Raw genomic sequence first — 27579 nt, forward strand, 5'->3', positions numbered from 1 at the left:
AACTGTTGTGATGTTGAACACAGCTTACAGGGATAGCACTATGAATGAGTGGTTTTCTTGTTCCAAAAAAGGTGAAATGTCGATTGATGACAAACCTCTTTCTGAACATCCCTCAGCTTCCTGAATGGATGAAAATGTCGACTTGCCGTGCATTGGGAGTTCATTCCACGAGGTCAGACTGTTAATAAAGCTTTCTATTTAGAGGTTCTAAGAAGATAGCATAACTGTGTGGACAAAAAAAAAGCCTGATTTGAGGCAGACAGGGAACTAGTTTTGCCATCATGACAAAGCATGTACTCACGCAACCATCTCAGTATGCCAGTTTTGGCAAAAAAAAAAAAAAAAAACACAAAAAAACCCAGCATGCCTCTCTGCTCCATGCACATTATCCTCCTGACCTTCCTCCTTGCAACTGTTGTTTCCATGACACAGAGGGACATGAAAGGACGGCAACTTGACAATGTAGAAATGGCGAAGAAATAAACAAGGGAGGTGCTGTCAGCCATCCAAACAGATGAGTTTGAAAAGTGTTTCCAAGAATGGAATTGCAGATTTAACAAATGTATTAAGTGTAATGGAGAGTGCTTTGAAGTTTCTAAGGTTGTTTTAAAAATGATTTAAGTACATAGCTTTGAAAAAATTCCCTTTAGGGGGGCTACCCCTTCATATACATGCACTTGCAGCAAGGAAGCAGATGGACTTTGGACTTGTCTTCTCTCATTACAAGAATGGTTTGTTCTAACAATGTAGCATCATATGATACTCACCTCTGTGACATGATTGCTGAAGACAAAATGGAATGGGTGCATAAACAAATGTGGTTAAGTCAGTAGATGATACTCGGCTATCAAAAGTTATAGTATCCGGGGTCTTAAAGGCTTGTAGTTAAACCAGTGATCATCTACCATGGCAAAACAAAGCCCACATGGACGAAGCACATGGAAGAAGTCTGTGTGATCATGAGATGTGGAAGGGAGGAGGTATCAGAGGTCTGAAAACACATAAACAAATCAATCTGAGGGGTGTGGATATAGTGGAGACCCAAAACCCAGCCACAAGATAATTGTCTCACTCAGAAGGGCCGTAGAGTGGATGATAAATTCAGGGTGCAGTATAGCACTGATGAACCACACAACTACCCTCTAGTTCATAAATATTCCTTCCCCTCACTATTTTTTTTTCCTGTAAGGAGATAGTACTTTATTTTTCTCCCCAGTGAATGAGTGCCCACAACCAGAATAATCATCTCCATTCTGTTCCCAGGACTAAAGATGAAAGAATCCACTGTCCAAGATTAGGGCCAGTCTTGAAAAGTCCTGTGTGTCCTTGGCCTCTCACCTTGCCGGCTGGTGCCACACCTTCCTTCCTCAGGAAGATAGCAACCGTTCTCCGGCCGCTCTTCTGAGATGCAGGCTTATCTAGTCAGCTTCTTTCTTGACATCTTCACGTAGATGTCTCGGAGGCACACTGAGCTCAACTGAAAGAACCCCATGTCCTCTCTACTGGGGCCACAGCATTCTCCTGTTGATCAGCTCTGTCTTCAGCCACACCCCAGAACTTCCCAAGTTACTTCCTGTCTGAAGAATACAAGGGGCCAGGAAGTAAGAGGCCAAGATACCTTCCTGAATTTCTGCATGTTTCCAGAAAGGTGAGAAGCCCCATAGCAGGACGAGCTTATTTGCCCCCCGTATTGGAGGACGGGTATCGCGTATGACGGTCAGAGTCCTGGAGATCCAGATGTTCTTATCAGGAGCCTGGGGCATGAACAAGTGCAAGGGGCCTTCCTGTGTGCTGACAGGGTGGTTTGCTCTCCAACCTGGCGGAGGACTGTTATAGTTCTATGGTTTAGTGTCTATCAATTTCCAGTCCCAAGCACGAGAGGGACACCCAGGGCAATGCCAGTGGCGTGGCTTCATACTTCAACACCCACCTGAGGAAGCAAATTCGGTGACTCCTAGGCTCAACTCCAGAGTAGGCTATTGTTCATGAGAGGTGTCTCTAAGCTATGGTCAGTCTGGGACCTTAAATCAACATTAGAGGCATCTTTGCCTTCTCGTTTAATAGGGCCCCTTCTCTCATTCTACTTATTTGCAAACTTTATGGTTCCTTTTTTATATACATACATACAAACATAAATACCACATTCAGAAGAACAGGGGAGGGGATACATTAAGAAAGCCACAGCAGAGAAGAAAAGACAGGGAACAGATCTGACGGGGGATCTCCGAGCTCCCGCTCCGGCTCCATCGTGCGGTACCCTCCCCGAGCCCGCATCGCTTGGTCCACAGGCCTTCTCTGGGCTCTGGGGCGTCAATAGCCATACTTGTCGTTGAGGTGTGTCCTGCCATCTCCACTTTGGCCTTCAGGAGGGACCCAGACACAGTAGTCGGGGTCATCTTCCGGTATGTGGAGGAAAGGGGGGGTGGGACCTTACTGGGGCCGGCAGCTTCCGTTTGCTTCCGTTCACCTCTGCTTCTCTCACGTGCGTTCTTGGAGACTGAGGGCTCCTGGAGGGATGTGGCGGGATCGCAGGTCTCTGGCTCATCTCTTGTCTCTGCCACCCGGCCGAGCTGGGGCATGTTTCCACTGCGCTCCTCCACTGTCTTCTTGCCGCACTCCTCATTGTCCTCCTCCTCCTCCTCCTCCTCTTCCTCCTCCTCCTCCTCCTCCTCCTCCTCCTCCTCTTCTACTTCCGGATCGTCTTTCATTCTCATCAGCGTTGGAGGGAGTTCTGGACGCTTAGGGGGTAACTTCCCCACAGTTCCAGTTTTTAATTTGAATTTGCTTCCTCCTTTCATGGCGCCAAAAAGAGGCAGCGTAAGCTTTTTAGCTTTGTTTTCTGAATCTGTACTCTGATTTTCTGTCTTTTTCAGTTCTGAGATTTCTGCTGGCTTTACAATTTTTTTTTATTTAAACATTTTATTAGGGGCTCATACAACTCTTATCACAATCCATACATATACATACATCAATTGTATAAAGCACATCCGTGCATTCTTTGCCCTAATCACTCTCAAAGCATTTGCTCTCCACTTAAGCCCTCTGCATCAGGTCCTCTTTTTTTCCCCTCCCTCTCCGCTCCCCCCTCCCTCACGAACCCTTGATAATCCACAGATTGGCTTTACAATTTTTATCAACCCTTTAAGTCTCTGCTGCTCTTCCCGCAGTTCGAAAGTCCTCAGGTGAAGTTTCTTCTGGGACACACCATCCAAGGCACTCACCGACTTCATCTCCGACATGAACGCGTCCAAGGAGTCCTGAGACGGCGACTCTGACTGAGCTCTGCTCGAGGCTTTCAGTCGCTCCGAGATCTCAGAGAGCTCCTTTTCGGCGTCGCTTAACTTTGCAACCAGTGATTCAAAGGTTTCTGGCTCCTCATCAATCTTCCCAGCCTTCTTCATTCGGCTGAGACGCTTCTTCTCCACAAGGCCAGTGCGGTCCAGGAACGTGTGATCGTCACTGTCGTAAAAGTCTGCGTCCTCCCAGTTCTTGGCCTTCCTTTTCCGAGACACTGCCTCCTGACGTAGCAATCCCAAAGTGTCCAGGATCCGACAAGCTTCCAGGGAGCACTGGATCATGGCTTCCTTTTTCTTTCCTGAGTGAGGGCCTCGGCCATGAGCTGTTTTCCAGTTGAATCATCCACGGGTAACCTCACCCTGCAGAGCCAGGTGCTGTGCCCCTGTTCATCAAACTCATATTCTAATTCTTCTCCTTCTCGGTCAAAAAACCCGTGGAGAGCCTTTTTGGGATCCTTTATATAAAAGGCCTCCCTTTCCTGCTGAAATTCTAGGACAATGGGGTTCTCTTCAGCCTCATCCTCATAGCATCTTCTCCCATTCCCCAGGTGCAGCCGATTTCATCATCCTGACTACTCGGATTCCTCTGTGCTTCGGTGGCGTCCGTATCCTCCTCTTCATCTGAGTCTTCTCCTAACATCTTCTTTTCCAACAGCAGTTGTTGTTGCTTACGTAATTCCTTCAACTGCGTTACCGTTAACTCAGATTCTGCCTCTTGGTCTTCCTCTGGTCCCTGCAGGATGAAGAGCCCGGTGCTGCCTCCAAAGCGAAGAACGTGTCCCACGTGGACCCGACAATAGGTGTGGGGAGGGATGCGGGTTTTGTTGAGGAAAGTGCCGTGGGTGCTTCCCAGATCGTAGAGATAGAAGCCGGGCCTGGTACCGTCTCCGTCGGCGCTGGACACCCGGTGCTGCAGCACGGCGTGGTACCTAGACACCGAAGGGTGCTCCAGGCACACGTCGCAGGTCGGCAGTCGCCCGAAAAGGCAGCGGCTCGTGGCTTTCAAGCTGCGGGTGCCAAGGATGGCGCCGCCCTTCAGGGTCTCCAGGCTGTAGGGGACCGTGGCCGGCCCGCCCCACGGCGGCTCTTGATAGGCAGGCGCCCAGGCCGGGCCACTGGAGGGAGAAGCGGCTGTCGGGGGTCGCGGGGGCTCCTCCTGTGGACCCCGGGTCGCCCCGCTGTCCGGCCCGGCAGGTGGAACTTGAGGCTCCTCAGAATCCGGGTTCAGCGGCGCCGCGGGCCCCTCTTTCTTCGCTTCCTCGGCATGGCAGGGACTGGTGACCGAGGCTCTCCCTCGCGCTGCAGCGGGTGGCACGGGCAAGCCCTTCCCCTCACTATTAAGGTTTTTACTGTTTGACCTCGGTAACCAAGTTAGATTTGCATATGTTCATTTGTATATTTAAGACTATGTAGCGCATGACAGTCAAGCTAGATAACCTTTAGAAATAGTTACAGGAGTAATGGTTCCCTGAGGCTTTGGGAAGGGAGAGGGGTGTTAAGGTAGGGAGTGGGAGCTGATAGCACCGATGATTGTATGACCTCACTCGATGGGATTGAACAACAGAATTGAATGTGAATGGATATATTAGATTGTGTAAGATATATTAATAAAACTATTATATATTGATAAAAGAAAAAAGTTTAAAATGCTATAAATTTACTCTTCTCAGGCAAAATTAAGATCTACGTAAGAGAATTCCTGCCATTCTATTCATTTTTGAGCTGCTGATAGCAAATTAAGTTTGTATGGGTATCTTAGGCTTGGTTCCTTAGTGAAACAAAAGCAGAAAATATATGTAAATTTATATTAGAAAATAGTTCACTCAGCTGTAGAAGTTACAACTCCAGGTATGCTCAGGTTAGAAGTCCATGGGGCAGATGTTAGGTTGTAGGCATCTCCTGACTCAGGTAGCTGTGGGATCTTGTGAACCCAAATTCAATGGAAAGGTGACAAGTTGATGGCAGCAGAGGTGAGTGAATCCAAGGTCAATATGTCAGATAGTAGGCCACAGATGACTACCAGTATCAGCAGGCGATATGCTAGGCCATTGCATCACACCCAAAGAGCAAGATATTGATGATCCAGATGTGAGATGCAAATCCAGCAAAATTTTACCACTCACTGCCATTGAGTAGACTGTGATTCATAGCAATTCTATAGGATCCTGTGGATCTCTGAGACTGTAGCTCTTTACAGGAGTAGAAAAGCTCATCGTTCTCCCAAGGATCAACTAGTGGTTTCAAACTGCTGACCTTGTACTTAGAAACAGAAGGCATAATTCTCTACACCACCAGGGCCCTTATACAGTGTCCACTTAAATTGGTAGCAGGTTATATCTTTGAAGGAACTTCCTTTCAATTGATTGCATCAGGGCTGTGATCTGAGTTAAGATGTTGTATCCAACCACAATCTTACAGTTGATGGGTCCCTCATAACAGAACCTATTATGGAACAAGTTCATCATGCTAGATCACATCTTGGAGAATTACTGTTTTAATTGCCAAGTCAGAGAATACTGGCTCAATCAAGTTGTACACAAAACCTAACTATCACAATTGGCTTAAAGGATATCATATTTATGTTGTGTCCAAGCCCCACTGAAGGGATACAGGATAAAGGCCCTAAATCTGGATGGATTTTGTGTGGGTTCAGATTCTTTATATGCAAAAGAGATATGATGTCAGCATTTGTCTCATAGGTGTATTTTGAAGATTAAATATGTTAACAGATACAATTTACATGAATGTTTGTTATAACGAAGCACTTAGTAATACTAAGTAGGATTAATAATGAATGGGACCCTACAGTGGATTGATAGAAGCTTTCACTTTCTCTTGCATAAGTACCTAGAATCACACCTGGTGCTGACAGATTTATGAGACACAAGCCACGAGGCAGAAGAGGCCCCTTTCTTAATTTGATTTGGGTATTAAAAGAAGAGTGAATGCCACTAGTTATCAAAGTGGAACATGTTTTATATTCCCACAAAAATGTTCTTGTCAGTTTAGCGAAAATATTTCTCCCCCCATTGTCTCTCTGCTTGATTTTCCCATCAGACAACTTCCAGGGTAAGCAACTGACCCCACTCTGCGTCCTGCTTGTCCTGGGCTTTGAACGCCAGTCTGTCATGAAATGCTCTCACTTTTTCTTTTATACTGTTCCTTGACTCCATTATTCCTGTCCCTTCTCACCTCGACTAGCTCACTGTGTTCCACACAAATTCCTAACAAGCTGCACATGTTCAAGTGCCGCAGGACATAAATAGGTTTTATGAGTTTGCTCTCAGTTGTGAGCAAACAGGGCTGTACTCTGGCAAAACTTGAAGTAGGTAAAGTTTAGCTTTGGCAACTTGCTCTTCGACAGCCTTTTTCCAAAGATGGGAAAAAAAAAGTTGACATGGATTCTATCCAGGACTGCACATTAGGAAGGAAATTAGCCACAACTTCAACACTAGTCAATAGCTCAGTCACAGAGAGAAGGCAAGAACCTGAGAACTGGCTCTAACATTTCTCTACAGAATCACACACTCAGGAGGAATGGGAATAAAGCTATGTTGTTATTCTTTTATAACTTAAAAGAATGGCATCATAAAAAAGACATAAAAAGCACAGTCAATGTCTTTAGGGGAGTCTCTGAGTGGAGCAAATGGTTAATGTTATTGACTGTTGTCTGAAAGGTTGGAAGTTCAAATACCCCAGGGCACTTTGGAAGAAAAACTTGGTGGTCTGCTTCTAAAAAATGAGTCATTGAAAACCCTGTGAAGTACAGGTCCACTCTGATCTGTATGGGGCTGCTATGAGACAGAACTGAGTTAAACTTCGAGTTTAATTTTACCCCCCTTTCTTTTCCAATGCCTCTTCTCTGCTGAGGTGAGTGTGGTGTCTATTCTAAGGAATGACACTTGCCAGCATTCCTCCTCCTTGCTCCTGTGACTTTACTTCTCCACGCTCTAGCCTAGAACTTTTGACTTGTTGATTGTGATTTTTAAATAATCTGGAGAGTTTTAAATGCATCCCCCTAGCTTCTGATTTGTATTCTGGGTGGAAGGAAGCTATTGTAAAACGTTTTGAATCCGTTATCATTATTTAAAAATTATGAAGCGAAGGACTTCTTGATCCTTGGGGAAAGTCAGAAGGCTTTATACTGAGCCGACATGCCTGCATGGTGAGTATCTGCTACCTCCTTAGCACAAGACCAATGCTGTTCTCCATATTACTTATTGCTTTGGCATGATGGATAAGCATATGAGTTTGTGGCTCCTGTGTTCGTGTACCCAGGACTGAGTTTGGAACCCAGTCTAAAGCTCTTCTGGCCTTGTCACACTGGTTCAGGATCATTCTATCCGTGGGTCACAGATGTGTGCTAGTTGAGAGAAACTTAGCAGAGCACGCCTACCCTGTCAACCAATGCGGGTTCTCTGAAGACTGAGCTGCACGGGTCTTCAGCATATAAACTCTCCCGAGCTGCTGGCTTTGTGTTATAATCCTTTCCACATGGATACAGAAAGACCATCGCTAAGACACACCTTCCAGGCCTTGTCTTCAAATCCCCTTCTAGAGTTGTAGCATTTCCACAGCAGTGATTTGTACAGTTGGATCTGCTTTTGTATCACGTGTGGGTTTGATAAAATATAGATTGTGAACCAGAAGATCTAGGGTGGGATTCAACAGTCTGAATTTCTAATAAGCTCTAGGTGGTCCTGATGGTACTGGTCTATAGAACTCACTCTTCTTCTTTTTTTAAATAAATAATTTTATATGAGGCTCTTACAGCTCTTAAAACAATCCACACATCAATTGTATCAAGCACATTGGTACATACATGGCCATCATCATTTTCAAAGCATTTTCTTTCTACTTGAGCCCTTGATATCAGTTCATTTCCCCACCCTCTCTCCCTCATGAACCTTTGATAATTTATAAAATTTTTTTTTCATGTCTTACACCCTCTGTCTCCTTTCACCCACTTTTCTGTTGTTCATCCCCCTGGGAGGGGGTTATAGTAGATTGCTGTGATTGGTTCCCCCCTTTTGCCCCTACCTTCCCCTTCCCCTCCTGGTATCTCTACTCTCATTATTGGTCCTGAGGGGTTTATCTGTCCTGGATTCCCTGTGTTTCCAGCTCTTATCTGTACCAGTGTACAAGCTCTGGTCTAGCCACATTTGTAAGGTAGAATTGGGGTCATGATAGTAGGGGGGAAGGGGGAGGTTCGGAAGGAAGCATTAAAGAACTAGAGGAAAGGTGCATGTTTTATTGGTGCTGCATTGCACCCTGACTGACTTGTCTCTTCCTTGAGCTCCTTTTGTAAGGGGATGCCCAATTGTCTACACATGGGCTTTGGGTCTCCACTCTGCACTCGCCCTCATTCACATTGGTTTTTTTGTTCTGGGACTTCGGTGCCTGATACCTGATCCCACTGACACCTCATGATCACACAGGCTGGTGTACTTCTTCCATGTGGCCTTTGTTGCTTCTCAGTTAGATGACTGCATGTTTATCTTCAAGCCTTCAAGACCCAAGATGCTATATCTTTTGAGAGCTGAGCACCATCAGAATTGTTCACCATATTTGCTTATGAACCCATTTTGTCTTCAGCAATCGTGTTTGGAAGGTGAGCCTCACACAATATCGGGTTGTTAGAACAAAGTGTTCTTGCATTGCAAGAGTACTTGAGTAGAGGCCTAATGCCCATATGCTGTCTTAATATTTCACAAATAAGTATATGTACATAGATCTATTTCCCTATTGTTACATATAAGTATATTTACATATATACTTGTCTGTATTTAGACCTCTATAAATGTTCTTTTTCTCCTAGTTTTTCCTTTATTCCCTTTTACTTTCCTCTTGTCCCACTATCATGTTCAGCTTTCCTTTAGATTTCAGTAATTCCTCTTGCTTACATTGTCCTTGATCAAGACCCAGCAGATATCCTATGCCCTCCTTGCCATCGCTTTTAGTTCACCTGTTGTTCTCTTGCCTCTGGGTTTGTTGATATGCCCCTTCTTGTCCTCAACCTCCCCCTCTCTTGTGTTCCCCTGGAACCGCTGGTCTTGTTGTTTTCCCCTCTGGATTGTTTATCCCGCCTGTCTTCTCTAGATAGACATGCAGAGACGATAATAAGCACAAAAAACAAGACAGAGCAAAGCAAAACAGCAAAAGAAAACAAAAAACAAACCAACCACCAAAAAAAAAAAAAAAACAATGAGAAAAAGAGAAAAGTCTATAAATAGTTCCAGGTCTTTTGTTGACCTTTTAAAGAGTGTTTTCCTGTTGAGTTTGATGGGGTGCCAGACCCTGGCCCCAAAGTCTATTTTTGGTATTCCCCAGGGACTTCATTGCTTTGTTCCCCTTGCAGCTCTGTTGCATGCCCTTAGTGTTTTGACCCGGTGTGGTGGGGTCAGATCGGGCACAACTCCCATACTGTGTCTTCAGTGTTGTCCCCTTAGCACTACGGGTCAGTGAGGGCTGTTGTGTCTCCTTGTGGGGCTGGCCCTATTGTCTTCTCTGTGCATTGGCTGCTCTGAGCAGGAATATCATTCCTGGGGCTTGGTGACCCAGGATGTGTTCCACTCTCTCTCCTTCCCTCTTCGTTTGCACCTGTGTGCTCTGATCAGAAGTGCCCCTCTCCCTGAGCTGTAGCTACAGTGCTGTCATCTGAAGTGCATTCTTCTTGGGGGTGAAGGAGGAAGAGTGTCCACAAAGTTGGGATTAGGGTCATCCCTGCAGACCTCTCTATTGGATCCCTGCTTAATGCTGGTATGTAGCATTCACGTCTTGGTGCAGCAGGTTGAAGTCTGGTTCCTCTCTCCCTCTCCTGTAGAGATAAAACTAATACTCTCCTCTTGGGTGGCTTCATGGCCTCCCCCACCCCGGCCACCCATGTCCTCTTTCTCTTTCTTTCCTTCCTTCTCTCTCTCTCTCTCTCTCTCTCTCTCTCTCTCTCTCTCTCTCTCTCTCTCTCTCTCTCTCTCTCTCTCTTTCTCTCTCCGTCTCCTTTTTAGTTGACAGTTGACTGCCAGATGTATTCTAAATTGGGTCTGGCCCTGTCATAATACCTGTATCTCACCCCAGGAATGTATGTATATAGTAGCTTTTCTCTTATGCCACTTTTGCATAACCTCAGTGGACTACCTCAGTGGAATTATGTTGTACTTGTCCTTTTGTGCTTGGGTTACTTTGCTTAACATAATTTCCTACAATTCTTCCCATGCAGCAATGTTCCTCATGCATTCACCACTGCTTTTTAAAAATCATTGTATTTTTAAAAAATCACTTTATTGGGGGCTCATACAACTCTTAACACAATCCATACATCCATTCATTGTTTCAAGCACATTTGTACATTTGTTTCTATCATCATTCTCAAAACATTTCCTTTCTACTTGAGCCCTTGGGATCAGCTCCTCATTTCCCCTCCATCCGCATTTCCCTCCCCCCATGAGCCCTTGATAATTTATAAATTATTATTTTGTCATATCTTACACTGTCTGACATCTCCCTTCACCCATTTCTCCACTGTCCATCCCTCAGAAAGGAGGTTATAGGTAGATCCTTGTAATTTGTCCCCCCTTTCTCCCTCACCTTCCTTCCACCCTCCCGGTATCGCCATTCTCACCACTGGTCCTGAGGGGTTCATCTGCCCTGTTGCCTACAGATGGGATTTGGGTCCCCACTCTGCTATTCCCCTCATTCACAAAGATATGGGATTTTTTTGTTCTTTGATGCCTGATGCCTGATACCTGATCCTTTTGAAGCCACGTGATCACACAGGCTGGTGTGCTTCCTCCATGTGGGCTTTGTTGTTTCTCAGCTAGATGACTCCTTGTTTATCTTCAAGCCTTTAAGACATAGCCCCAGATGCTACATCTTTTGATAGCTGGGCATCATCAGCTTTCTTTACCACATTTGCTTATGCACACATTTGTCTTCAGTGATTGTGTCGGGAAGGTGAGCATCTCAGACTGCTGAACTATTAGAACAAAGTGTTCTTGTGTTGAGGGAATACTTGAGTAGGGGTCCACTGTCCATCTATTTCCTTAATTCTAAATCTATAAATATATGTACATAGATCTATTCCCCCTTGTTGTATATGATTATATTTACATATGTATATGCCTGTATTTAGATCTCTATTAATGCCCTTTGCCTCCTAGTTCTTTCCTCTATTTCTTTTTCCTTTCCTCTTTCCCACTATCATGTTCAGCTTTCATTTGGGTTTCAGGAATTCCTCTCAGCTACATTGTCCTTGATACAGCCCTTCCAGACAGCCTACACTCTCCTTTCCATCAATTTTCAGTCACTTGTTCCCTTGTCCCTGGATTTGTTAACACCCACTTCCTTTCTCCTACCTCCCCCTCTCCCATGTCCCCTTGGAACTGTCATCCAACCATTGTTCTCTCTTCTGGCTTGTTTATCCCGCCTATCCCTTCCAGATAGACATGCAGCAACAGCAATATGTACCGACACAAGACTGAGCACAATGAAGCAACAAGAGAAAATAAAACAATAGCTACAACAGCAATAACAACAACAAAACCAAAAAGGCAACAACACAAAAACTATAACTAGTTCAAAGTCTATTAGTTGTTCTTTTTTTTTTTAATTGAAGATAGGATGCTTTAGTGGAAATGGGGGAGGAAGTTGGGGAGTCCATAGAGGAATTTGTAGGGGAGTCCATGCCTTTGGTCAGTCCCAGGAAAGCAGGACAATGCACCCCAGCACCTTGTCTGGGGCAGACAGGATCCAGGAATGCCCCGAGTCAACAATGGAGAAGGCAATGGGGTTGAAAGGGTGGGGGTGGGGAGTGGTGCACAGGGGGCTCACAAAAGGAGTTTGCCATTTCTGTGGATTTTCAGGATACGTCCAAGTCTCTGCTTTGCTGTGGCCAGGCCTTTTTTGGGACGCTTTCTTTGTCCTGATTGATTGCTCTGGGAGCCAACTGAAGGGCGCCGCTGGGTCAAGAAGACACCGGGGGCCATAGGTGTGGTGCTGCGGTTTGCCTGGGCCATGCCAAAGGCATTGGGACAAGCAGTATACTCGTGGTCAGCAAGGCTTCCTGAGAGGGCCTCTTGTTTAGGCTCAGGAGGAGGCAGTGGGTTGAAAAGCTGGGGGGTAGTGGCCAGAGTTGGGGCTGGTGTTGCCAGGTTGAGATTGGAGTCTTGAGGGCGAGGCTGTTCTATCTCCTTTAGCAAAGGTTTCTTCTTGACATATTTTTTCTTCTGGGTCTTCTGCAGTTCCTGCTGGGCAAGCTTTGCAGCTGCTGTAGCCAAGCCTGTTTCAATGGAGGCTACCCGGGTTCCCTCACGTACAGGGCGGTCCTGCTTTGAGTTTTTTCCAGTCCAGTCTGATGGGGAATCATGCCCTGGCCCCACAGTCTATTTTTGGTATTCCTTGGGGACTTCATTGCTCTGTTCCCCTTGCTGCTCTGTTGCACATTCCCAGTGTCTGACTTCGGCGTGGTGGGCTCAGCGCCAGCACAGTTCCCGCCATTTGTCTCCAGTGTTGTCCCCTATGGTGCTATGGGTCAGTGAGGAACATTGTGTCTCATGATGGAACCAGCTCTACAGTCCTCTCTGTACATTGGCTACTCTGAGCAAAAATATTGTCCTTGGTGGGCCAGGATGTACTTCACTCTTACCCCCTCCCCCCTCATTGGCTCCTGTGTGCTCTGATCAGACAAGTCCCTCTCCTTGAGCCTTAGCTTCAGTGCTGTCCTCTGAAGGAAATTCTTCTCGGGGGCGGGGGTGCTGTCCACTTAGTTGGTAATGGGGCCGGCCCCTAAGGCCTCTCTCTCTATTGGCTCCCTGCTTCATGTCAGTGTGTTGCGTTCTTGTCTTGGAGCACCATGTTGAAGTCTGGTCCCTCTTTCCCTGTGGAGATATATACAACACCCTCCCCTTGGGTGGGTTAGTGTCCTGTTCCCCTGGCTACCCATATCTCCCCTCCCCAACCCCCCGCTCCTTTTTAGGAGGTGGGGTCACTGGGGGAAGCCGCAAGCCCCCACGGCAGCACCGTGGGACCCCTGCGGCCTCCAGCCCCAAAGAAGTCAGGATGGCTGCGGCCCTTGGCCACCTGGCATGGAGCCCTGGCTGGCCGGCAACCAGAAACCTCCATTGTATTTATGTACCACAGTTTTATAATCCATTTATTCTTTGATGAAAATTTGTGTTATTTCCAACTCCTTGCAATTGTGAACTGCGCTGGAATGGACATTGGAGCACAGATGTCTGGCCTTGGTTCGTTTCTTGCCTCTTCTGGGTATATGCCCTGTATGGGGGATTGTTGGGTTGTATTATAGCTCAATTTCTATCTGTTTTAGAAATCGCCAAATTGATTTCCACAACAGCTTCACAGACTTACAGGTCCACCAGCAGTGGATGAGAGTCCCTGTCTCCCCATAGCCCCCCTAACACTGGTTACTTTCTGATATTTTGAATTGGGCTATTTTTGAGGGTGTTAGATGGTATATCTCATAGTTGTTTTGATTTGCATTTCTATTATGGCCAATGATCAGGAATATTTTCTCATATATTTATTGGCCATTGGATTTCAGACTCTGTGAAACTTCTGTTCAGATCCTTTGCCCAGTTCCTCTGTGGGCAATTAGTTTTTTTCTTATTATAAGTTAGCAGAGTATTGTAGATTTTAGTAATAAGGCCTTTATCTTATGTGTCATTGCTAAAGATGTTTTTCCAGTCTGTGGCTCTCTTATTACTCTCTTAGTGAATTCTTTTGATGTATATCCCACTTGTCAATTTATGCCTCCTCTGTGTTTGTGTCCTTCCCTATTTCTGATAGCCTATGTATACCCTGAGCCAAAGTTCTCAGGTATGTCCCAATTCACTCACTGATGGCCCTAATAGTTTGGAGTTTTACCTCAAGGTCTGTGATCCCCCTTGAGTTTATTTTTATATATGGAAAGAGGTAAGGGTGTTGCTTCATTTTTCTGCTGGGAGATATCAATTTTTTCCAGCACCACTTTTTTAAGAGGGCATCCCTTCCCATTTGATATTTTTGGGTCCTCATCAAAGATCAGTTGTCTGTATGCTGATGATTTTATTTCTGGGCCTTCAGCTATTTTCCATTGGTCTGAATATCTGTTGTTATACCAGCACCACGCTGTTTTGACTTCTGTGACTGACTAATACATGCTAAAGTCAGGTAGAGCAAGCCCTCCCACTTTGTCTTTCTTGATGCATTCTCAGCTAATTCTGGGTTTCTTCCCTCTCCATATGAAGTTGGTAATCAGTTTTTCCAATTCTTTGAAGAATTGCATCAGAATAGCATTAAATTTATATAGTCCCTTGACAGAAGTGACATCTTTACTATATTGAGTCTTCTGATCCATGAGCATGGGATATTCTTCCAGTCGGTGAGGTCACTCTTGGTTTCTTATAATAGTGTTCTGTAGTTTTCCTCGCACAAATCTTTTGTTTTTTTCAGTCAGGTATATTCCTAGATATTTCAATTTGTGCTTGGCTATTGTGAAGGGTATTGCCTTTTTGATTCCCTCTTCTGTGATCCTGTCCAATATGTATAGAAGTATGATAGACTTCTGTTTGTTGGTCTTGTATCTTGCCATTCTGCCATATTCATCTAACACTTTCAGCGCTCTTCTTGTGGAGCTTTTGGGATTTTTCCTATATATAATCATATCATCTTATGTGTACCAACATGCCTGATGCGATGATGTAAGGATTATAACAAGAGTTGTAAGAGTTCACAATAAAATGATTATTTAATAAAACACAAATCATATTATCTGTGAATAATGATAGTTATACCTCTTCCTTTCCTAGGCGAATACTTTGGATATCTTTCGTTGTCTTCTTTTATTAACTAGGAACTCCAGTATGATGTTAAATAAGAGTGGGGGAAAGGGGCATCCTTGTCGGGTCCCCTTTTTCAATGGGATTGTTTTCGTCTTTTCTCCATTGACTACCACGTTGGCTGTGGTTTTTCATATATAGCTTGTATTATATTGAGGAATTTTCCTTTCATTCCTATCTTCTTGAATGTCTTAAACAGGAATTGATGTTGGATGTTGTCCAGTGCTTTTTGCACATCCATTCATATTACCATGTGGTTCTTATAATTTTTCATGTCAGTGTGGTGAATAATATTAATGGTCCTTCATATGTTGAACCATTCCTACATCTCTGGTATGAATCCCACTTGGTCATGGTGAATTATTTGTTTTATATGCTTTAGCATTCTATTGGCCAGGTATTTGTTTAGGATTTTTGCATCAATGTTCATTAGAGATATTGGTGTATAGTTCTGGATTCTTGTGGGATCCTTTCACATTTTAGGTATCAGAGTTAAACTAGCTTCATAGGAAGAGTTTGGGAGTGTGCTCTTTTTCTATACTCTGAAAGAATTCATGTTGGATTGGTGTCAGTTCTTCCCTGAATGCTTGGTAGAATTCTCCTGTGAAGCCATCTGACCCAGGGAATTTTTTTTATTGCTAATCCCTTGATAACCTTGTCTACTTTTTCTGTTGCTTTGGGTCTGTTGAGATTCTTGCTGTCCATCTGGAATAGTCTAGGGAGGGATTCTTTTTCTAAGTGTGTGTCCATGTCTTCCAGGTTGTTGAGTTCATTGGAATACAGGCCTTCCTAGTACTGTGTAACTATCCTTTTGATTTCCTCAGGGGCCGTTGTGATGTCTCCTGTTTCATTCTTCATTCTCACTATTGAAATTTGTTCCTTCCTTTCTTTGGTTAGTTTTTCCAGCTGTCTGTCGATTCTGCTAATTCTTAAAAGATACAACTTTTAGCTGCATTAATTTTTCCCATAGTTTTCTTGTTTTCCCTCTCATGAATCTCAGCTCTGACTTTTTTCTTTTGCTATTAGTAGGATTGCCATGTTGACTGTTTTAATTGATGTAGGTTTTGTGTCATCACATCAATCATAAGTCTCTCTTCCTTTTTCATGTGTGCATGCATTGCTATAAACTTCCTCTGACAATAACCTTTGCTGTGTCCCAAAGGTTTTAGTACATTGTATTCTCATTCTCATTGGTTTCTAGAAACTTCCTGATTTCATCTCTCATCTGGACAAGTGTCCACTCCTTTTGCAATAGAGATTATTCAACCACCGATTCTTTGCCCTTGTTTTCTTAATCATCCTTTTGTTGATTTCTAGCCTTAGGGCATAGTGGTCAAAGAAATCCATCTGTATGATCTCTATGTACTTGAATTTGCTCATTGTGATTACTTTTTCCATCTTTCGGAGTGTTTGATTGATGAATTAAATGGGCCTCATTGGGTGCATATATATTTATTATGCTAACTGCTTCCTGGTCTCCTGTTCCCTTGAGCATTATTTAGTGCTCCTCCTTGTCTCTTGTTATGGTTAGCACCTTGAGGTCAATTTTTTCCGAGATTAGGATTGCAACCCCTGCTTTTTTTTGTATTGCCATTTGCATGGTATATTTTCCTCCTGCCTTTGATTTTCAGCCTATTTTTGTCTGTACATTTCAGCTGTGTCTTCTGTAGGCAGCAGCTCGATGAGTTGTGTTTTCTAAGCCAGTCTGCTAGACTCTGCCTTTTAATGCCTGAGTTCAGTCCATTGATAGTCAGGGGTATTACATCCATTTGTGGATTCTGTTATGCCCCCTTATACCTTTGTGTTGTGTGTTTTCCTACCTCCCTTTCTTATTCGTGAGTTGTGCACGTGTGTGTGTGTGGTTCACTTTTGCCTTCTTTCTACCATTGAGCTAATGCCATCTTGGGGTCTGTTTTCTCTCTGTTGCCCTCTGGGTGGGGTTGTTCTATGTGGTGGTCTTTCCATGCTTAGTGAGTGTTCTTCTGCCCGTACTGGGTAAGAAAGGTTCTTTTGTAGGGCTGTGTTCCTTTTAACGTATTCTTTGAGTTTTTCCTTGTCTGTGAAAGCTCTTAGTTCTCCATCTATCTTGATAGATAATTTGACTGGATAGATTATTTTTTATTAATTGAAAATTTTTATTGGAAAACAAATATACAACATGGAATAGATTTGAGGCAAATTGAGCCATAAGCAGATTTTCTGTAAGTGACTAAACAAAGTTTAAAAAACAAGTACCAATAAAAGAAAATGTTTCTGGTACAGGACCAGCAGTATAAAAAAAATAGCGTATGAGTACTACCTGGATTATACACCTGTTTTGCAATAGTGCAACTTTAAGTACATATTGTTGATTGTCAACATATCTCCATACAGAGTTACTACTCCACAATTCAGACACCACGTGCTGACGGTTTCTAAAGATAACTACGAACAAAAGAGACATAACCTAGATGTTCCATCCTTTGACCACTTCTAAGTTTAGATGTGCAGAAGGGCTTAGATATATTCAGAGTAAGCCACAATGTTACTTAGTCAATTTCCTAAAACAAAGTTTCAGGACAATGAAAATAAGATAAGAGAACAAAACATGGAGGAATTAAGTACTAATTAGTATACATACATATTGTTTTGACAGTTGGGAGAAACATTTTACAGATTAGTTATAAACAAAGAAAAGGCAATAAACAATTTCTACAAGAAATCTAACACATGTGTACACTGCCTTCATTCTGCTGTCATCATTTGTACAAACTCTTCATAGTTTACTTGAACCATCACCATCATATATCTTCTTCCCTGATCATTTCATCAAGCTCTTCATCTTTTAACGTCTCTTCAAGGTTTGCCAACACATGATGAAGTTCTGCTGCACTACTACAGCCATTCCTATCCTTATCGAACACATTGGATGCTTCTCTAATGTCTTACTCACTGTCTGTGTCCTTAATTTGTCTTGCCATCATCGTCAGAAATTCTGGGAAGTCAATTGTGACATAACCATCAGCATCTACTTCATTAATCATGTCTGGTAATTCTGCTTCCATAGGATTCTGCCCAAGAGACCTCATTACGGTTCCCAATTCCTTTGTTGTTATAATAGTTCCATCACCATCCTTTTCAAACAGTCAAAAACTTCCTCTAATTCTGTAATCTGCTCTTCAATCAGTTGGTCAGCTTTGCTGCAATCTCTATCGGTCTCAGAGATGTATTTACACAACCACTCAGCTCGCTGGCTCCACTTGGGCCTGGATAGAATGTTCTTGGGCTTGCGTTATTTTCCTTCAAATTTCAGAACATGTTACTCCACTCCCTTCTCTTCTTTTTAGTGTCTACATTAAGTCTGTGCATATTCTTATTTGAGTGCCTTAATAGGTGACTGTGTTTTTTCCTCTAGCTGCTATGATTTTCTCCTTTTACTCAAATTTGGATAATTTAACTGTTTTAAGCCTTGGTAACTTCTTGGAATTCAGTATAACTGCTGTTCTTTCAGCTTTCTGAATGGTTGCCTGGTTTTCATTCATTAAGCTGGCAAAGTTCTCCTCTAAGAATGCCCTCCCTAATTTTGCTGTTGACTTCTTCATTGTGTCTTTTTCTGGTAGTCCAATTATTCTAATGTTTTTCTTCAAAACATCAGGCCTGACTCTCAGATTTTCTTCAACTTCTCTGATTATCTTATCTGACTGTCTTTACCATTTGTTGAAGTATGCCTGGTTGTTGTCTGGGTCCCTGGTGTGGTTCTCTGCCTTCTCAAATCTCTTGGTGAAGTTTTTGAATTTGCTACTGGCTGTTTTTGTTATCTTGTCCCTTAGATCTTGCATTTTCCTTTGGTGCGTGGCTTTATCTCCTCTATCATTTGATCATTTTTTTCCTGTATTGCTTCCCTCATATTTTATATGAATCCAAGCAGCATTATGAAGATTTCTTTCTGTGACAGATCAATGCCTGCTTCTTCTATGCACATTGTTAGGTTCAGGACATCTTCTGATATTGCTTTTAGTTTCTTCTGTTTTTTCATTGAGGTTGTTGGGACTGGATGCTGCTGTGTGTTGTTTTAGAGGAGGCTGGTGCCATTTTTCCAGACAATGAACACTGGTGTTCTCTTGGAAGACTCATAGGAATGCTTCTTTGAACTGCCTTCAGTTAATTTCACTGGGGGCACAGACTACCTCTTTATCCTCCTATAGTTTAACATCTTTCCCTAGCCAACTGGTATTCTGTTATATGGAGGGAAAGTTTGAGGGCCCTCTCAGGGGATGCTAGTTGGGTCATTGTAGACCCACAAGGATGGCACTGTGCTTGGTGATTTCACAGGAAACTGTGGTGGTGTGCCCCAGGGCAGCTTGGAGAGACTCAGAGGGCGTGTGCGGGTGCCTGCTGCAATATGAGTGCCGAGGAAGGAGGGTGGGTGTGATGCTTGGGTGTAGAGCACCATGAATGCTGGTCAGAATAGCTCTAGTTGGAAAGATAGCCACAGAGGTTGAACAGAGGTTCCCACAGCAGTGTGGAGGAGTGCTGGGGAGGACTGGCAGAGCTATCTTAGGCTGAGTGAAGCACTGCGGCAGGTGGGAGGAAGTTTCCTGAGCCACGTGTAGGGCCGCAGAGGGTGTGCAAAGGTTTATGCAGTCATGTGGAGTACTGTGGAAGGTAAGCAGAGGTTACCTCAGTTGAGGGAAGCACCACAAAAGTGGGTTGGAGTTTCCCCAGCTGCTTACAGGGTCTCCTCAAATGTGACCATGTATTCAAATCATCTTGCAGCCACAAAAAGATATTGATGTCTGAGTACCACAAACCAAAGAATTATTTTAATTACATAGGACAAGACCTGCACAATTAGACTTGTAAAATCTTGTTAGCTAATTTAAGCAGTTTGACTCTTCCCCAGATGTTTTTGTGTATCTTCCAACCTGAGTGGTTCATCTTTCAACACCATATCAGATACTACTATCCAGAATGTTTTCACTGGAAAATTTTTTTTGAGAAGTAGATCACCAAGTCTGCCTGGCATATAAAACTAAAAAAAAAAAGTAAGAAAGAAAGAAAAAGAAACTCACTGCTCTTGAGTCAATTACATTTGACCTAGCAATTCCACTGCTTGGCATATATTTCAAAGACTTGAAGTCAGGATCTTAAACATATATTTGGGCATCATTTTTCATTGTAATATTATTTACGATAGAAGTTGAAATAACCCAAATAACCATGAAAAGATAAATGCATAATGTAATGTTATATATACATACAATGAAATATTAGTCATCTTTAAGAGCTATACAATCCTAAAACATGTGATGACATGGGGAGGTGAAATGAAATTACCTGGTATGACTCTTCTACCCATGGCTTTGTAACTCCCACCAAATGATTGAGTGAGACCATGCCAACAGAGTGTGTGAAACACAGAAGAAATTGGTCAGTTTTGTATTTCCATGGGGTTTGTAGGTGAACTATCTGAGCAAGAGGAGGAGAGAATCTGGTGCCCCTTAAGAAAGAAGAGCCACCAGTGGACTGCATGCAGAGTTCCTCTCTGAAGTGGTTGAGGCTGCAGAGGGGGCAGCACTGAAAGCATGAGGCAGAGCAGAAAGGTTCCCAGCATTTGGAGCAAGGCAGAAGCCAATGGACCATGTAGCTAACAAAAGAAAGATGTGCCTGCCAGCAGGGCTTAAGAAGAAGCATTATAGACAAAAGAACTCTATCCTCAATAGTTTGTAATATGCTAGTTTTCCTAAATGTGGCAGTTACATAATCTGTAAATTTAGGAAGGGGTGGAGTCTGGCCTGTCAATCACATTGCAGCTTGATGACCTCGTTAGGAGGCATGATGGAGACAACTATCTCACTGGAGGTGGGACACATACACTCCCTGCAAGACATTCCTGTTGCAAAGACACATGGAGTCACACTAGAGGCCTGGAGTTGAAGGAGCCACATGGAGACCCCTGCCAGCACTGAGATGCTTCCACTGCCACAGGATCCTCAAGACTTTCCACCCACTGGCCTGTGATTGTCTTGCATTCAGCATCATTGCATGCATTTTGTGAATCTGAAGAGGAATTTTTAGATTGGTATCAGACATATGGACTAATATTGGACTTATGGACTTGATCTGGACTGGGCTGGGATATTTTCTCAATATTCAATTGCTCTTATGTATAAAAATCTTTCTTATACACATATGAGTGTCTAGAAATTTGTTTCTCTAGTCTACCTGGACTAACACACTAATAAAACCCACAATTGTGAGTATAGTTTGTGAGCTCTGTGTACCCTGTGCAATGAATTATCAAATTCAACAGAGAAGTGGAGTGGTTTGAGAGAAACATTTGATGTCAGAATAATATATAGAAAGATACCTCTGTCTTATGGCAATCAGCCTTCAGTTGGTATGGAGCTAGCTTCTCCTCTCTTTTGGTAGCCAGAGAAGGTTAGATGTGGCCTCCATGGCATTTCCTCACATGAATACACCTTGAAAACATTGTTGTTATTTTTATTAGCTGCCATCAGGTCATGTATGTGCATGAATTGAAATGTTGCTCTGACTATTGTGATCCATAAAGTTTTTGTTGGCTAGTTCTCAGAAGTAGATCACCATGACATTCTTTCTAATCTTTCTTAATGTGGAAACTGTTGAAATATGCTCATCATTGTAACAAGCCTTTACCGACAAATAAATGGTGGCTGGGCACAGTATATGTTGGTCTATAATTGAACTGGGGTCTCTAGTATAGAAAATGATAATTCTACCACTGAATCACAAGTGCCTAGTGAAATATGTCAAATGAAAAGACAAATCTCACATGATTACACTTATAAAAAAATTCTAAAAGAAGCAAATGCATGTTGGTGGAATTGAAAAAATATTGTATAAGGAATAATGCTCTTATTAAGAGTGATGAAACATTTGCGAGTTGAGAGTGGGTATGGATCCACAATAGAGTGAATGTAATGAATGTCACAGAACTGTACATCTAAAAATTGTTGCACTGGCAGGTACTTTGTTCTATATATTGTAGCACAGTAGAATGCCTTATTGTGATAAATACATAGAACAAATATGAGAATATAATAAGCCACTAACAAAGCAATATAATTTGTTACTATTGATTTCATTGTCCAAATTGTTTAGTATGCAGAAAGAAAACCAAAACAATAAGTAATAAAATAAAAACTAACCTTTTAAAAACTGACTTAGGAACAAATTATTGCATACAAAATAATATAAAAAAATAGTTGCACAAAAGAATTAATTAGTTTCTTTTAACATGTTTGAGGAGATCTGAGCTAGACCTCTATACACAAAATACTTTTATTATAATATTTTAAATGTTATTATCTTATTGAATGAAATAAATAACTTAAGCATAAATTAGTCTATTCATTCAGGAGGGTTATTCCTTTTACAAATAAATATGTCACCATTTTCATTGTTTAAATTATGTAGAATCAAGCTATTTTTCAGAATAGAACAATAAGGACCAATTAGGCTCAAAGAAACGATTCTTCCCTAAGTTTAGTATTAGTCACAAGATGTAATTAAAGCCTTTGAGGATTAGCAAGGCTCATCTTCGCTCCAATGCAGTCTAACTTTAGTTTCTTGAGTAGAACGAGCCCTAGACTCGTATTCAGGGTTTGTGTCTCCTCCCTACGTCCATGTGCAATTCTTCGCCTGAAAGTGAGGTCCAGGAATAGAAATCAGATCCTTCTTCAGGAAAAGGGCAAGTGAATACATAGAGACAGGCTATGATGGATGAAAGGCTCGTACAACAATCCATCAATTTTAAGGAAAGCTTAGGTAAGGTTTCCAAGTGTGATTGCTTTTTGTGATATATGAATTGAACACAGTCCTTATGTGCTATATATCCTGTGGGATCTCAGCTCTCGTGTGATAGGTTTATTGTGCCAACTAGGCCGATAGGAACATGTGGGTGGAGCTTGGTCAGGTCACAACTTGATTGGAAGGTGACTGAGATAGGAGTTTGATCAGGTTGCAGCTTGATTGGAGGGTGAATGAGATAAATGAAGATGGCCGGCATCCCATATCTCTCTTAATCTCTGGTGATAAAACCAGTGTGCTGCTGCTTAAGCTAGTTCTCTGTCTCTACCTGTGTGCTACACTACCTGTGGAGTAAGCTAACCCATGGATCATGTCACCAGAGCTTGAGGCTCCTTCAGGACCTGCTTTGCCATGCTGCTGCTGGTGACTTGAACTTGAGGCTGGTGGATTCTGTCGCCATGCAGCGCTTGAATCTGAGATTGCACTGGGCCTGCTTTCCTAAGCTCCCATGCTACAAACTGTTGCTGGCCCATCCTCCTGTCTGCTGCCTGTGGGCAGCCTCTGCCTGTCTTCTCTGAGGGAAGACTCTGCTGTCTGCCTTCTTGACCTTGCAGCCAACAGCCCATGTGAGTTGAATGACTTCCAGTATATTAACTGTTCCACAAAAGTGAGTTGAACTGAGAACCTTTGTACTGCTGTGTGCACTAATTGGCTGTTATATTTCTTCTTGTTGCATAAATCTATCTATCTATCTATCTATTTATCTATCTATCTATCTATCTATCTATCTATCTTTCTTTCTTTCTTTCTAATCATAAGTGACCTAATTTTGTTTCTCTGGAGAACCCTGTCTAACACACTTTTATTATAATATTTTAAATGCTATCTTATTGAATAAAATAAATAACTTAAACACAATTAATCTATTCAAATTATGTGAAAGTATCCCAAGAGAGAAATTCAGAGAAGTGATTTCGCATACATATCCCTTACAAACATCACAGTTTAGCCTTTTATTTCCATTGGAATCCTGTATACAGTATCTTCTCATTTTCCTTCTGACCTTAATCAACTTTGGTTTCGATGCATTTTATTCTAGATATCTCATATAAGTGGAATCCCTCTCTGAACTCTCTCAAAAATAAAAGCTATTGTATTCAGATATTAACAGTTTTTAATTTTATTATATATATATATATATATATATATATATATTTGACTCAACTAGCCACTTAGGAAACTAGCTTTCCCAGAGTGATTTGGGCTACCCTGATTAGAAGATGTTTACATCCACAACCCTCCCCATCTAGTTCCTCCATTGTTGGGAAGAAATCATGTCATGGAGGGACTTGAGCACAGGAGGAAGGAATGCTCAAGGTATTGTACCATATTATTTTTCATAGGTGTGATTTTCAGGAAAAAAACACCTTGACTCCTGAAAGGCTGCCACTTTCCTCTGTTTGGCTTGTACACTGTCTTATAGCTTACATTGATTTTTAGCAAAGCTCTCTGTTACACAGCTCTGAAAACAAAGGTGAAAGGCTGCACATGAGTGTGCTCTACTTCCTAGCGCCAATTCATAGGCAGAATCCCATTGGATCTACTGGTTCAAATCTAACAGTTTGTATTGTAATCAAGTGCCCTCAAGTTGGCTATAACTCATGGAGACCCCACCAATGTCAGAGCAGAACTGGGCTCTCTAGGAGAGTTTTCAACTGTTCATTTTATGGAAGTACCTATAAACCCGAGTATAAGCCGAGGCACCTGATTATCACCTGGGAAACCAGAAAAACTGATTGACTTGAGTATAAGCCGAGGGTGGAAAATGCAGAAGCTATTGGTGAGTTTCAATAATCAAAACAAATGAAAATTACTAAAAATTGAGACATCAGTGGGGTAATGTATTTAAATATTTATTTTAAATAAAAAAGCATACATAAAATGACAACAAGTCACTTAACATTAGTAAACCAGCACAGTAAATGGAAAATAGGTTCAACAAAAGCAATAAGGTATCAACAATGATACCTTAAAAGTATTATTCCCTAAGCTCAATCAGCAACCAAGCTAAAATGTAAAGGGTTAAAATCCTTCAAAACTAGATTCCTCATCATCATCCGTATCCCAATGCGGAGCTTCAGCTGGTGTGAGGTCATCATAGGCGCTGACCTCACTAAGATCGCCGTCATCACCATCACTGCTGTCATTTTCATACAAAGCGCAGTCTTCACTGCCATCCATAGCATTACTAATACTACATTTCTGGAAGGCATGTCTTCTGGAATGTCTTCCCATGCATCTCGAACCCACTTTGCTATTAACTCTATGTCAGGCTTCATGAGATTTCCTCCTTTTGTTAGTCGGGCTTGACCAGATGACATCCATTCATGCCACATCCTTTGCAAATGGTCTTTAAAGGCTTATTTAAAGATACACGTCATAGGACGGCTCTGATTGGTTCGATTTGAGTAAACAAACATTCAGAGCCCTGCAGTGTCAGCAGGGCTTTGAATGAACAGCGGAGAAACGGCAATCACCCGCGAGATAACGGGCGCTCCTCAGGTTACCTGGGGGGTGGGGGGCGGGGGCAGCAAGATGTTACACCTCTCTGAGGCACCACTGAACCAGGTATAAGCCGAACCCCAGCTTTTCAGCACAAACCTTGGCTTATACATGAGTATGTATGGAAGATTTCCAGGACTTTCTTCCAAGGGCCTGCAGGTAGACTTGACATGCTAATCTTTCAATTTGCAGCCAGGCCTGTCAACAGTTTGCACCACCTAAGAACTCGAGTGGTTTGTATGAACAGTCCTGAATCTTAACTGCACCCCATCCCAGGCAGAGAAACTGGGGGACTACACTAGAATACTAAACTAGCCCTATCAAGCTGGTGGATTTCAAGCAACATAGGTCTCATGTCAAATCGAAGCTATTTAACGGAGTTTAGGCTCACTCTGTTGACTGCAAAATTTGTATGCCATTCTATAAATGTCAGATTTATTTAAATCAACAATCATATGATTCATGTGTGTGTATGTGTGTGTAAAAGGATTTTATATCTTCTGTTCATTTTGCAAAAAACAGAACAAATACTGAAATTGTGAAGTTTATTTACTCCCATTCTTTGTTTTACAATAATTATTATTTGCCATGGGTAATAATTAATTTGACAGTCTCATTCTCATTTCTTTTTCTTTGAGGAATGAGATTGCTTGTGAGCTTCTACTATTAGATCAATAGATAATGCAGTAATGACTGCTGTATTATTCTTTTTAATTAAAAGTTAAGGTACAAAAAATAATAAAAGGTAAGCTACAAACAAATTTAAGAGAAAAAAAGTAGTTATGCTTTAGTAAAGTTTGATTATGGTACTCAGTTGAGTGATAGATGTCGAACAGGGCAAGATATGACAAAATAATAATTTATAAATTATCAAGGGTTCATGAGGGAGGGGAGAGTGGGAAGGGAGGAGATGAGGCATTAATGCCAGGGGCTTAGGCGGAGAGCAAATGTTTTGAGAATGATGAGGGCAATGAATGTACAAATGTGCTTTACACAATTGATGTATGTATGGATTGTGATAAGAGTTGTATGAGCCCTTGCCCCTAATAAAATGATAAAAGTGTTGTATGAGCCCCAATAAAATGATTTAAAAATAAATATATATCAAAAAAAAGAAAAAGTAAATAAATCAGAAGAACATCATATTCGTTCATTGAACACATATATAGTAAATGCTTATTATGGTCCAATCAAGTCAATCACCCAACCAACTGCTGTTGAGTCAATTCAGACTAATAGCTACCCTGTAGGGTCAAGAAAAACTGCTTTTTGGACTTTCTGAGACTGTAATCTTTTTGTGGGAGTAGAGAACCTCATCTTTATACTGCAGAGCACTTGGTGGGTTAAAACTGCTGAGCTTGTCCAATGCTTAACCCTTATACTTCTATTCCACCAGGGTTCGTTATTATAGGGCACCATCTATTCCAATTATTAGAGACAAAGAAGTAACAGTAAGAGAAAGAGACCCTCAGGGAGATGGATTGACACAGTGGCTACAATGAGTTCAACCATTAGAATGATTCTGAGGCTAGTGCAGGAGCCAGCATTGTTTTGTTCTGAAATACACAGTCACCATGAGTTGGCACCAATTGTATGGCACCTACATGGAGTCCCGTGAACTGCAAGGTTAGGTGTTCAAAACCTCCACCACTCTACAAGAGAAAGAGACTTTCTACTCCCATACAGAGTTAGAATCTCAGAAACCCAGAAGGGCTGTTCTACCCTGGCCTGTAGTCACTGTGAGTCGGAATAGACCTGATGGCAATGACCGAGGGAGTGGAAAGCACCCCAACCAACTAGAGGTACAGAACTTGGTATGGAATCATACAGAATTTGGGTCATCAGTCACCCGATAAAGATCACGCCCCAAGTCTTGCCAATCTCTTTTCTTCACTAAGGGAGGGGAACAGCACTGCATAGAACCTGAAAATGTGGGAAGTAATGTGCTCAAATCCCACCGTTTTAAGAAGAGTGTCTCTTCTTAAAGACATACCATCACGAAGACACCAAACCCTCCATTTCTTGGCAATTTAAACTGAAGAAGCACTTCCCTTGGCAGTCTAATTTGCTAGTAGAATAGGCTTAGATATTTGGGAAGCATGTCTTAAATTTTAGGATCC

General features: G+C 42.4%; 1 protein-coding gene and 1 pseudogene across 1 annotated transcript; both read right to left on the reverse strand.

Moving 5' to 3' along the window:
- Positions 1–2143: 2143 nt before the first annotated feature.
- Positions 2144–13697, reverse strand: LOC142439960 (kanadaptin-like). The gene is given in 7 exon segments (XM_075542647.1): positions 2144–2408; positions 2411–2887; positions 3113–3604; positions 3607–3822; positions 3825–4645; positions 12123–12616; positions 13659–13697. Coding segments are annotated over 7 exon segments (2637 nt in total). The 3' UTR covers positions 2144–2310.
- Positions 13698–17851: 4154 nt separating this feature from the next.
- LOC142440765 (calmodulin-like) lies at positions 17852–18195 on the reverse strand (annotated as a pseudogene).
- Positions 18196–27579: the final 9384 nt, after the last annotated feature.

Source organism: Tenrec ecaudatus, chromosome 2 (assembly GCF_050624435.1).
Source record: "Tenrec ecaudatus isolate mTenEca1 chromosome 2, mTenEca1.hap1, whole genome shotgun sequence".
Classification (NCBI taxonomy): domain Eukaryota; kingdom Metazoa; phylum Chordata; class Mammalia; order Afrosoricida; family Tenrecidae; genus Tenrec; species Tenrec ecaudatus.